This window comes from Salvia splendens, chromosome 11 (genome assembly GCF_004379255.2).
Source record: "Salvia splendens isolate huo1 chromosome 11, SspV2, whole genome shotgun sequence".
NCBI classification, from domain to species: Eukaryota; Viridiplantae; Streptophyta; class Magnoliopsida; order Lamiales; family Lamiaceae; genus Salvia; species Salvia splendens.
The window spans coordinates 22,388,721-22,401,827 of NC_056042.1; the positions used below are offsets into that span (position 1 = coordinate 22,388,721).

Here is a 13,107-nt window from a genome sequence, read left to right on the forward strand (position 1 = left end):
CAAGGGTTGTAATACGAGGACAAGCCAACAGAGATTAACAAAATGCATTGGAAACTAAACAAACTTATTAAGAGCATCCGCAGCGTTGCTCATCCGGACGGACGGCGTCCGTGCCGCTGAGCAGGCTGACGTGGCGCGAGACGTTGGCATTTTCGATTTTTTTTAAATCGAATTTAATTTAAAAAATATTTTTTAAATAAAAAAAATATTTTCCCACTTCCCAATAAATTATATCTGTTTTCTCCCCACTTTTAATTTATTTTTCAATTTTTTTCCTAAAATTCACATTTTCATCTATAAATACCCTCACTTCCACACAAAATATTTCACACCACAGTACACGATTCTCATCTAAATTCTCTCATCTTCTCTTATCAATTCTCAATCTTTCACTCTTACAAAAAAAAATGTCCGGCTCCGGCGATCATCCCTCCGACTTCCACGGTTGGAACCATGAATGGTTCGGCTCACAACCATTCCCTAGTCCGGAAACGCAATTCTCGGCCCCTCCTCAAACCCAAGGTTCTTAAGTTCCGAGTGGCTACCGGCCTTACCCGGTGGACGACCAAGTTGCCCCTGATGGGCGATACGGTGGGCACCTAAACCCAGATCGGGAGGGAACGGCGGCTCTCAAACTCTTCATCTTCCTACTCATACTCCTACTCCTCGTGGTGTCCGCACCCCGTACACTCCGGCGGAGATGGATCAGTTATTCAAAGCCTATTTGATTATCTCCGAAGATCCAGAGGTTGGCACGAACCAAAGCGATGATAGGTTTTGGTGGCGCGTCTCTCGCCGGTACAATGAAAACCGTCCGGCTGGAACCATCGAGCGCAATGAGAGTATGGTGCGTAATGCCATCTTCAGAGCAAACGAAGAAATCCAAAAGTTCAGAGGTATTACCTCTAGGAAGAGCGGTCGGCGGGGAGCGGCAAGAGTGAGCTCAACATCATCAGTGCCGCCTGGACAACCTACCAATCCCAACATTACAAACTATTCAAGTACCCCAGCGCTTGGCAGGAGGTGATGTGTGTATCCGAAGTATAAGGGAGGCGTATCATCCTCTTCCAGCTCCTCCAGTAAACAGTCGAGGTCGGTATCCCTATCCGACGCCGGCGAGGATGAGGTGGCTAGCCAACTTGCCGGGGCTAACTTGGGTATTTTTAGCCTTTAATTATGTATTTTTTATTTTTTAGGATTTTAATTATGTATTTTTATTTTTAGGATTTTAATTATGTAATTTTTAATTTTTAAGATTTTAAGTTTGTAATTTTGATTTTTTAGGATTTAATTATGTAATTTTTTATATTTTAATGTATTTTTAGTAATGGAAGTATTTAAATTAAATAATGGAATGGTGGGACCCTTGAGCATGTCCCTGCGGAAGAGTATGGATGTGGGTGTTGTGCTCTTAGAGAAGAGTAGGGAGTAAAAAATGAATAAAAGTGGGTCCGAACTCACATCTGTGCTCTTGCCAAAGAGCACGGACGTGGATGCTCTTGTACAATGATAATGAGCACATACAAATAAGAATTCCAGTTACTACACTCTAATAAGCATATCGATATACATGTATGAAGCCACACAAAAGCAACTCTTATATTTTATCTATTTACTAGTACCATATTTTGTGTATAAATATAATTATATTCTAATCTATTTTTATTAATTCTCTCAATTACTTCTTCAAAAATATAGATTATCTTTTTACAGGTTGTTGTCTATTAATTATTTTAGTTGATTTTTGTGGATATGTTGTTAGATTGTTATAGACTTGAATATTATTCAAATACTATTAAATTTTTGTAGATTATTATTTTAGTTAATCAAATTCAAATATTACTTTATCGGTCTCATTATAAATGAAACGTTTTCCTTTTTTGGTGGTCCTATTAAAAATGAAATATTTTCTAAAATGAAAACAACATTATCTCTACTTTTTCCTCTCTCTTACTTTACTCTCTTTTCATTAACTCACAAAACAACACTGCATAAAATTCCGTGTCGGAAACCTAATATTTCATATTTATTGGGATGGAGGGAGTATTAAATTTGGTCATTTTTTTTAACATTTTTATATTTAAACTCAATTTTTCCATAATTTGAATTATATGGATCATGGTCTTTCAAAAATAAAGCCAAAATCGGAATAAGAATTATAATTTTAAAAATAAAATGTATATGTTGTTTATCGATGACCACTTTTTTTTGTAATAGAGATATGTTGTGATCAACATGCATGTTCGTATTAATTTATTTCAAAACTTACTGAATTATACTCCATTTAATTATCCATTTCAAATCACAGTAAATAAAATAAAACGGACCGTGTATAGCACATGTGTGATACTAGTTTGATTAATATTGGAGCAGATGTAGGTAAGTTAATTGGTAAAAGTTGCCAAGGATTTCCTTTATTACTCCATCCGTCCTGCAATAAGAGTCCTATTTGGTTAAGACATGGGGTTTTAAGAAAAGTAAATAAAAGTGGGTTGAATAAGTTAGTGAGCCTCTACCTGATTCTAACTTGACTTTCGTTGGTTTCACACCCAACAGTGAAATTAAGATACTCCCTCCGTCCCTCTGTAGTAGATGCGTTTCATTTTGATAATAAATAATTAAAATAGAGAAAACGTAAAATAAGAGAAAGAATAATATAGAGAAGACTCTTAACTATAATTAAATAGTTAAAGTGGAGAGAAAGTAAAGTAAGAGAAAGAATAATATAGAAAGTCTTCTCTATATTATTCTTTCTCTTATTTTACGTTTTCTCTATTTTAATTATTTATTATCATTTTTTCAAAACGGGTGCTGAAAATGAAACATTTCTACTATGTCATCTATTAGAGCATCCATAACGCTACGGGCCGGACCGCACCTGGGTCCCAGCCCGCAGCCCAACGCGTTGGAGGGAGCAATTTTTCGGCCTGGGCCGCGCCCAGGTCCGGCTCGGCCCAGCGTTGGAGCCTCCTGGGCAGTGCCCCGACGCGTCCCGGCCCGGCGTTGGAGGGCCTTCGGGCGGACCCGAACCCCATTCCTTTTTGTTTTTATTTTTTATTTTTTTGCATTTGGAATTTAGATCCTTGAAGAAGAATGGAAAGAAGAAATAAAGAGGAAGAAGAGGGAGAGGGAGAGGGAGAGAGGTGTGAAGTTCATAGATGTTGGGAAGTGGAGACTATTTTGATTTTCTCATTTTCATTTGGAAGTGGAGACTATTTTGATTCTCTCATTTTCAATTTTTTTAGTTTATATAATTTATAATTATATGTTGGAAATTTGGAAGTGGAGCTCTCATTTTGATTTTCTTATTTTGTTCAATTTTTTTAATTTTTAGTTTATAATTTATTATTTTCGAATTAGAAATGAATTTCTCGTGATATAATTGTTCAACGTTTTAAATTTTTACAAGTAAAATAGGTTAGAGTTGTGAATGATGCAATTTTGAGGCCTGAGTGAGAACAGCATGGTTAGATGAGTTGTGGCATGAGACTGAAATTTAGGAGAATGATGACATGGAGGGGACTTGGACCTGAATCCGGGTGGGGTTGTGGATGCCCTTATGGGACAGTGGGAGTATTTTTAAAAAGGATATATTTATTTATCGGAAGAAGTAAATTTCTCAATTTATATATCTCTTTTTCTCTTGAAATTTACTACTACTTTTTAAGATGTATATAGTTTTTTTGAAGAAGTAAATTTCTCATTTTATCTTTTTAATCTGGAGATGCTCACATTTTCAATCACCCCCCTAATACCCTTTTAAATTTTGGTTAATTGAAGCAAAAATTAAGCCAAATAAATTTGTTACGGTTCGATCTTGAAACATTAAGTCAATAAAGCTAGATGACCTAAAATGTTATATTTCCCATCATTACGTCCATTAGGCCATCTACAACGCTGTTGCTATACCGTTCCTTAACCGTTCCTTAAACTACTATTTGTAGGCCCCACTGTACTTTTTAACTCTATTTCTTAACTAAGGAACGCAACCTGCCGCCCTTAACCGTTCCTTATCCGCCCTTAACCGTTCCTTAAATTACTATTCATTCAATTTCATTTTTTATTTTTATTTCCAACTCAATTCAATTAAAACAAACACACTTCATTAAATAAAATAAACTTACAATATAAAATTTGTAAAAAAAACATAATTTAATAATTTCCTCAAAAATAAAAGTACACAATTTAATAATTTCATCTGCCAAAGTTTGCCCAAATGTGCTCAATTAGATCCTCTTGTAGTTGGGTGTGGGCGCTAGAGTCCTGTGTCCTTGCACGAATAGATAACCGTTTTTGTATAGACCGATGCGCTCCACTTCGAGGCGGACTACTTGCGGTTGAGCTTGCGGGGATTCGGGGTCGAACCAATTTCCCGTATCGGGTCCTTCATCTTGGACAATCATGTTGTGCAAGATTATGCACGTATACATGATGTCGACCATGTTCTCCATGAACCACGTACGAGCCGGGGCTTTGATGATGTTGAAGCGCGCTTGGAGAACCTCAAACGCCCTCTCCACATCCATGCGAGCAGCCTCCTGATTCTGCGCAAAAAGAGTCTGCTTTGGGTTCGCAGGCCTGCTGCACGTCTTCACGAAGGTAGGCCACTTCGGGTAGATGCCGTCGGCGAGATAGTACCCCATTTTATAAAACCGGTTGTTGGCGACGAAGTTGATGACCGGCGCTTTACCATCCAAAACTTTGGTGAAGAGGTCGGATTGGTGGAGCACGTTTACGTCATTGTTCGACCCGGGGACCCCGAAGTACGCGTGCCAGATCCAAAGTCGGTAGTCGGCAACGGCCTCGAGTATAGCAGTTGGGTGGGTGCCTTTGTGGCCGCTCGTGTAGGACCCCATCCACGCCACCGGGCAATTCTTCCATTGCCAGTGCATACAATCGACGCTGCCGAGCATCCCAGGGAATCCGTGCACTGTTTCGTGAAGGTCGAGCAGGAACTGACAATCGGTCGTGCTTGGCCTCCGGAGAAATTCGTCGGTGAATGCTGCCCGGACGCCTTTGCAAAATTTGAGCAAGCACAGTCGCTCAGTGGTGTCTCCGATGTGGAGGTATTCGTCGAACATGTCGGCCGTTTGTCCAGTCGCAAGTTGACGGATTGCTGCAGTACATTTCTGCAACGTCGTGTGGCTGGGACGGCCGACCCCGTCGAACCCTTCCTGGAAGAACTCTTCTTGGGCTACCAAAGTATTCGCGATGTGGAGAAATAGCGGTTTCCCCATGCGGAAACGGAAGTACGTATCTCCCCAAACCGGGTTATCGCAGAAGTAGTCGCGTACTAACCTTGCGGCGGCTTCCTCCCGATTACTATGGATGTACGTACGGGACCGTCGTTGGGGCGGCGCGGCTTCCTCCGCCTCCCGTCGGCGATCTTCTTCAAGTGATTGTTCCATTATTTGACGCATTTGTTCAAAAGGATCCATTAGTTTGATTAAATTTGGGAGAAGAAAAATAGAGTTGATTTGAGATGAAAATTGGGGTGGAAATAGAGAGGATTTGAGAGGAATAGATGTGTGTTTGTGAGTGAAATAAGTATGAAATAGGAGTATTTTATAGAGTAAAGAAATAAAAAAAATGAAAAACGGCTATAAACGGTAACATTACCGTTTACAATTTTTTTTAATTTTATTTTTTAAAAATTTGAATTAAAAAAAATATATTTATTACGTCATCGTGACGACGCCCACTCGCGGGCCGGCGAGTGGGTGTCTCGCATGGCCTGGGAGCTCGCCACGTCGCCTCGGTGCGTGGCGAGACGTCTCGTGCCGCGTCTCATGGTGGCGGGTCTCGGGACGGGCTGGGGACGGAGCGGCCGGCTGCAACGCGTTTCTCCGCGGTTTCGTTCATCCGGCAAGGAACGCGGGCCGGTTACGCCACGCGTTGTGGATGCTCTTAGAACGTACTCCTATGATAATCTATACAATATATAAAAGGGGAGTTTCAGATAAATTTATAAGATTGCCATTTAATTTAAAAAATTATATTAAATTAAAAATATATAATTAAAGGCTTAAAAATGTGTGATTAAGTGGAGTGAGTGGGAGGTTTTACTATGTCATTTAAATTTGGAGATATAGGAAAATAATTAGATTACCTTTCATTTTAAATCAATTAAATTATCTTGCTTTGTGGATAATTAAATCGTATAATAAAACACAAATCTTAATTTATTTTATAATTATTCAATATCTACATTACATAAAACAAAAATAATTATATATGTAAACAACAATTAAATATTAACAAATTTAGTAAAAATTGGCAAATAATTCAACACATGACGTTACATTACTATTAATAATAATTTAATGTATATAAATTTTAATTCAAAATATAAGGGGATTATGTACGTGTACATTTGTGTAAATTTATCTTTGATTATAACTTATTTTCTCAAGGTCTAATCTTATGATGGCAATGTATTAAACTTTAATGAATTTATAATTAAAAGATAGAGTGGTGCCTCTAAATTAAGTAGAGTGAGCAGAAGGTTTTATTTGCATTTAATTTAAAAAAATTATATTAATTAAAAATGTATAATTAAAGGCCTAAAAACGTGTGATTAAGTGGAGTGAGTGAGAGGTTTTACTATGCCATTTAAATTTGAAGATATGGGGAATAATTAGATTACCTTCCATTTTAAATCAATTAAATTATCTTGATTTGTGAATAATTAAATTGTATAATAAAACACATATATTAATTTATTTTATAATAATCAAATATTTACACTACATAAAACAAAAATAATTATATATGTAAACAACAATTAGATATTAACAAATTTAGTAAAAATTGCAAATAATTCAACATATGACATTACTTTACTATTAATAATAATTTAATTGTATATAAATTTTAATTCAAAATATAAGGGGATTATGCACGTGTGCATTTGTGTAAATTTATCTTTGATTATAACTTATTTTCTCAAGGACTAATCTTACGATGGCAATGTTTTACTTTAATAAATTTATAATTGAAAGATAGAGTAGAGCCTCTAAATTAAGTGGAGTGAGTGGGAGGTTTTACAAAGATTATATGTATAATATTTTAGCATATAAATATGTCATTTAAAGGCTGGATATCCACACATACCTACTTAACTTATCAAACTTAAGCATATCATTTTTGCTCTTACATAGGAGGAAAATTTGACGTCATGGAACCATTCCACACACCATGCTCAATGAGCTCGAGGCTTCCTCAATTTCTTTGGTTGGCTAATTTTATTCTTTTTAATTATGTTTTCGTTCCTTTTTATTTTATTAATTATAATTTTCTTTTCTTAACATTTTCTTAATTATATTTTTTGTTGTGATAGATTTTTATCTTCCTACTCCATTATTTAATGTTTAAACATTATATTATGTGATTTGTTTCAAATTTATTATGCTTGATTTATATAGATTTTTGATTCTCGTATAACTAAAATTGTTACTCATATTGTTTATTGTTAATATTAATATTAATTTTGTTTAATTAATTTAAAATTGAAAATTAATGTTTTAAAAATACTATTACTTTGTGCATATGATACTAGTAGTGGTAACAAATCAGTTGATCTCAAAGGCGAACAATAATAGAAGAGTTATTTTATACTACTATTATCAGTCACACACACCCAAAAAAAACATAAGAAAACCAATCATTCTAAATTCTAAAACAATAAAACATGTTGAATTGTGATTTATAAATTATGATCATATTTTTGGCGACCTTTGGCTCTGTTTGTCTATAGAAACAAAACAACAGCACAGTGCGAATTACAAAACCCACGTAACAAACTGATCATAATCGGTCGAATTCGGATCGCCGGAGCGCCGTGGTGGCTTAATGGCGGCGTTGACACTTTTCCTCTTCACATTGTTTTCATCACTGCTCCTCACCGCCTCAATCTCCGACGTCGAGGACGACTCCACCAGATCAAACGGCCTAGATCACTTGACCTCCAAGATCCGCACTCTAGGTCATTCATTTCTCCCATTTAATGCGCGATTTCGTTGTTTATGTTTCGACACATTCGCTTTCTGAAATTGCTATACAGTAATTATATCATACACGGATAAACGACAATATGCTGTGTGTGCGCGCGCGCTTGTGTGATAGTGTGTGTTTCTCCTGCGAATTTGAAGAGTAGATGTTATTCTCACTTGATAATTCGATTTCCTGTTATCAGAATAGTTGCTGCTGAAAATGTGTGATTGAGAAGCACTGCTCTTCTTTGATTTTGCATTAAAATTTTCTTATTTCAATTGAGAATGATCATTTTTAGGCAGTTTCCTTATCACGTCTTCATTATGATAATAATACATTTTATTCTGCACCTTACGCTTCTTGCCAAGACGAGGTGACAACGACAAATTAAACTAAATTAGGAAACGAACACGGGGCAGACGTACAGTTATATCAAGTCTCCATGAATTATGCTTCCATTCTGAACTTCTGGTTCATTTTGTTGCTCATTTAAGTTAAATCTTTTAACACATATGTGTTCTTCTTAGTTGTCGAGAGCATTTTAATGTGGTAATATAGTAGTTTCTATTTTCCTTTACATGTTTTCCAATCTGCAGAGAATCGTATTGAGGAGAAAACTCAAGAAATAAAGGACAGGGATGTGGTGATTGCAGCTAGGGAGAAGATGATCAATGAAAATTCACAGAACATGGCCTCTTTGGAGAGTGAAATCGCTTCTTTTCGAGTGAGTGATTGCAAAAGATTTGTTATGGAAATGTGATTGATGTCACATCTTTTAATATAGTGTGTTGTCTGTTGCGTAGGACAATAGAAATCCAGATGCTGTGGAGCAGCTGGGTGAAGCTAATGTGAGAGCGGGTGAATTGGAAAATCAGGTGGAGAAACTGAAGAAAGATCTTGCTATGCAAATCGAGGATAAAGAACAGTTGGAAGCTCGGGCTCATGAAGTCGGGAAAAAGGCATCTGAATTGAATTCCAAAGCTGATAAGGTAAGTCCCCTCTATCAAATCATTATACTTAATAGTTTCATTGGCGAAAGATAAAAAGGCCCGGTTACAAACAGAGCATGATGCGACAACTTTACCAGATTATCCTTCAATAAGATTAGTATATGGAGACTAAAAGAGAATTTTGCTGAGCTTAGAAGTTTTTAAAAGTAGTTTACAAGTTTATGGTCAAAGCTCCCCCTTCAAGGTATTTGACAAAATTTTGCTGGAACTATCATTAGAGTTTTCACTTTTCAATATCTATGGGATTTCTGAATTTTTATTACCAGATTTAGTTGTTGTAATTACAACATCTAAATAAGCCAACAAAATAAGATCCAAACACAGTATAATATAACAAATAGGAGCTCCTTAAAGTAAGTTTGGCTGAGCACCCTCTAAGTTAACAGACTAGTGACCTTCTGGTCAAAGTTTAGTAACAGTATAATGTGGTTTAGATTAGACATAATGAGCAGAGATTGAAGAACTCTGTCAAATTGTAAGCAATATTGTTACTTTTTTCCCAGCTTGAGAAGATTGTTGATGAACAGAAAACTAAGTTGCGTAAAACTGAGCGTGCTCTTCAAATAGCCGAGGTATGTTTTCATAGCCACTGCTCCTTAGATGTTTCGATTATGTGATGGTGGTGACTGATTATTGCTAGTCTTTTGTATGCGATCCTTGCTAGGAAGAAATGATGAAGGCAAAGTTTGAGACAACGTCCAAAACGAAGGAGTTGATGAAGGTATCTTACTGTGATAGTACATTAGCACTCAAATATGTTTGTGTGTTATATACATGTCTAGAACTTTGCTTGCCTTTTTTTCCCCATTAGTCTACCGGTTAAAATGTTTCATTATGAGACACATTCAGGTTCATGGTGCTTGGTTTCCACCATGGATGGCTCTCCGTTTAAATTACTGTCAGGTATTTGTTTTCTTCTTATTGAACCATATTTCTACATTGTAGCCTTCACTATATTATGCTGATGTCACTTTATTTCAGTCTCTTTTTGAAAGGAAGTGGAAACTGCATGCAAAACCTGCTTTGCAACCGTGGATGCAGAGGGTCTCCGTTTAAACACACAATTTACTTGAGTACATGTTTTCCTTTCATATTACGTATTAACTGTCGACCTCTGGCTTATTCTAGGCTATTGAGAAGAAGGCCCAAGCTATTGAATGGGTTGCACCACATATTAAAAAACTGAGAACTGTGAGTAGGCTTTTTGTGGTATTGTTTTAAATTTTATGGTTATCTGCTCGTAAAATTCTGTTTTTCTGTACGAAGGAATGGTTGCCTGCGGTTAAGACAAAGTGGGACGACAATGTTGATCCGCATGTCCAAAAACTAACCAAAAAAACTATAGACATATATCAAGTATCAAAGAATAGTGTAATGCCATATTTCATCAGAGCTGTGGATCTTGCTGATCCTTATTTTCAGGTAAAATATTGTTCAGTCCGCTTACTTATTCACCTCGTATTCAAATTAAATAATTGGACTATTGTTCAGGGACTAAGGCGAGTGAGCACACCATACATCACTCAGGTGGCCACTGCAGCAAGACCTCATGTTAACAGATTACACTTTGCTGTGGAGCCCTACATGAAGGGGCCAGTCCGTGCATATGGAAAATTCCTAGAGTCGGCAACTACATACCATTATCAGGTATCTGTGCTCCGTGATAACTTGGTTGACGATGCCTGTGATTTTATTTGAACTCACCTATGATCAGGTTCAAGACAAGGTGCACGAGAAACTTAAGGGTCACGGGCTTACTAAACATTTAGCAACGAAAGAGCTAGTCTGGTTCGCTGTAAGTTGTGTGTTCGATTCTACTCATTATTTGGTGCACCCCGTGCAGCTTAACTGACATGCTATGTGTTTTAGGCCTCTGCACTGCTGGCTCTCCCTGTCTTTTTCCTGTTCAGAATATGTTCGGTTGTTTTCTGGTAAGTATTGCCTCGCATGTTTCATTTAGTATGCTTAGTGATATGTAAAATCATTGCCATATTTCAGTGGGAAAAAAGCAAAAAGGCAACCTCGAAGAAATGTAAGCTCCAGGCATTATTAAAAGTAGAGAAGTAAGATGTTGAGATGTTGGAAGGGGAAACCCATTGCATCGCTTTATTCACTTAATGCAAGGTATGAAAATTTATCCAAGCCAATAATAATTTAATGTAGTTTACCATCTTGAATGTTAATGCCTTTTAAAAATTAAAAATAAAATTGGCAGGCAGGTTTGGCCCCTCTCGGCAGAGTATGTTTGTATACGAGGACATGGACTCATAAACCAACTCAGTTTTTTTTTCCACCAAAATTCTTGGATTTCTTCTGGAAACGTTCCGTGAATAGCCGGGACATTGAGGAATATCCATAAAGGCATTTCGGGAATCGGTCTGATTCTATCTCTGTTCCTTCCGTTTGAAGAAAGGAAGGATCCCAAAGAATCGATCTTTCTTTTAGTGGTTGAATCTCTCTATCCCTAGGAAATTTGAGTCTCGCAATATAAGTTAATTTCTTCATAAAATCTTATCAAACTATAGGGTATATACTATAAAGGGTGTTAGCAATATCTTGTGTCTGAATTTTTATTGTACTTTCATTTTCTTTCGTAAGTATTTGTCTCCTTTTTAATCTCGTGATCTTTCCGTACACTCTAAACATTAATAAACTTGGTTTGATTTTGCTTTATTTATAGATGGCTCTAAGGCGATTTTGGGTTCCTTGTATTGTTTCTTACTCTGAATTTGGTTTGATTTTGCAACATTTTGACTTTAATCTTAGTTTGATTTTGCAACATTTATTTCTCGGTCGATTTTGGTCTCTTTTTCTATATATCAAAATACTTTGTTGTTCTTATCCATCGAAGTTTAGAAATTGGAACCGATATCAATTAATCAATGAATATTGGAGCTAAATTGACTGCTCCATTTGTTCTAATTAAGTTGAGCGTTTATTTTGACACGTATATTAAGAAACTATTATCACATAAAATAAAATAATATTATAAAATAAAATAGAAGATAAAATAAAGTATGAGAAATTAAAATAGTAAAGTAAAAAGTGAATAAAATAAGAGAAAGTAAATGTTTTACCTTCTATATGATACAAAAGAATGACTTGCGTAAGTTGGATAATGAAGAAAGAAATAATGTGGCTTAACTAAGTCAAAACAAAGGAAGTAATAAATATGAAGAATTCTACAATAATCACCACATAAACATAACATCCTTTAACCATCAATTAATAACTATTAGAAGTTAAAATAATGGATGAGATTAAATTTTAAGAATTTCACCAAACAATAAATAAAATATCAATAAAAAGGTAAAATCGTCAATCTATCATAATATGATAAATTATTTTGGCTTTTTTTATATCAACATAGTGTATTAAAAATAACATAATGATATAGATATTTCAACACACATACACGAAAACTTCAACAAAGTTTTATTTATATCATAAAGGCATTATATTGAAACTTTTGTATGCATTTGTTGATATAAAATCTGGTATCAACATATGCGAAAGTTGAAATAAAAATTATAAAATCTCATAATACGATCATCGTCGGAACGTATGCAATTTAGATCTCATTAAAATTCTTATAAAATTATCTTTAATATGATATATTTTTACAAAACAATAATTTTAATTGAGAGAGTTACTAATTTTAAAGTTTTAAGATGATTTTGAGGTGAAAGAAAGTGGTTAGTTTAACTACCATATACTCCATCCGTCCCATAAAAATATGGGCAATGGATATGACACGGGAATTATGACAAAATTTTGTAAAGTAAGAGAGAGAAGGAGAATGGTATGGTAAAGTAAGAGAGATAAGAAGAATGATAGTTAAAGTATAGTTAATGGATAGTGGGACCTACATTATTTAATTGATGTAACTTTCTGAAAATGAAATGCACATATTTTTGTGGGACGGACGAAAATGGAAAGTACATTTATTTTTATGGGACGGGGGTATAAGAATTTACGTTAATACTCTTTAAGTTTATTTAATAATTTATTAAATTAAAAATATAAGAGTGAACTACGCCATTAGTCCCGAACCATTAGGGTTGTTGCACCACAAACCCCTAACAAAAAAATATCATCAGATAAC

At 35.5% G+C, this 13,107-nt stretch overlaps 1 protein-coding gene across 3 annotated transcripts; it reads left to right on the forward strand.

The window, feature by feature from the left end:
- Positions 1 to 7,736: 7,736 nt before the first annotated feature.
- Positions 7,737 to 11,675, forward strand: LOC121753605. Of its 3 annotated transcripts, none has more exons than XM_042148822.1 (14): positions 7,737 to 7,984; positions 8,589 to 8,716; positions 8,796 to 8,981; positions 9,506 to 9,574; positions 9,667 to 9,723; positions 9,852 to 9,905; positions 9,984 to 10,046; positions 10,131 to 10,193; positions 10,269 to 10,424; positions 10,494 to 10,649; positions 10,717 to 10,797; positions 10,872 to 10,933; positions 11,001 to 11,126; positions 11,218 to 11,675. In XM_042148822.1, the coding sequence occupies exons 1-13, from the start codon at positions 7,852 to 7,854 to the stop codon at positions 11,053 to 11,055; spliced, it is 1,263 nt and encodes a 420-aa protein (XP_042004756.1). In that variant the 5' UTR covers positions 7,737 to 7,851; the 3' UTR covers positions 11,056 to 11,126; positions 11,218 to 11,675. The 3 variants fall into 3 exon arrangements, with proteins under 3 accessions (XP_042004756.1, XP_042004757.1, XP_042004758.1); XM_042148823.1 differs by having other exon boundaries at positions 11,222 to 11,675; XM_042148824.1 differs by lacking the exon at positions 11,218 to 11,675 and having other exon boundaries at positions 10,724 to 10,797; positions 11,001 to 11,080.
- The last annotated feature ends 1,432 nt before the right edge of the window (positions 11,676 to 13,107 follow it).

Bases quoted from the DNA above. Each gene is read 5' to 3' on its own strand.
- LOC121753605 (XM_042148822.1), top strand. From the start codon at position 7,852: ATGGCGGCGTTGACACTTTTCCTCTTCACATTGTTTTCATCACTGCTC. The intron at 10,047-10,130 runs GTCTCCGTTTAA...GGCTTATTCTAG, and splicing joins TGCAACCGTGGATGCAGAGG to GCTATTGAGAAGAAGGCCCA. The intron at 10,650-10,716 runs GTATCTGTGCTC...ACCTATGATCAG, and splicing joins CAACTACATACCATTATCAG to GTTCAAGACAAGGTGCACGA.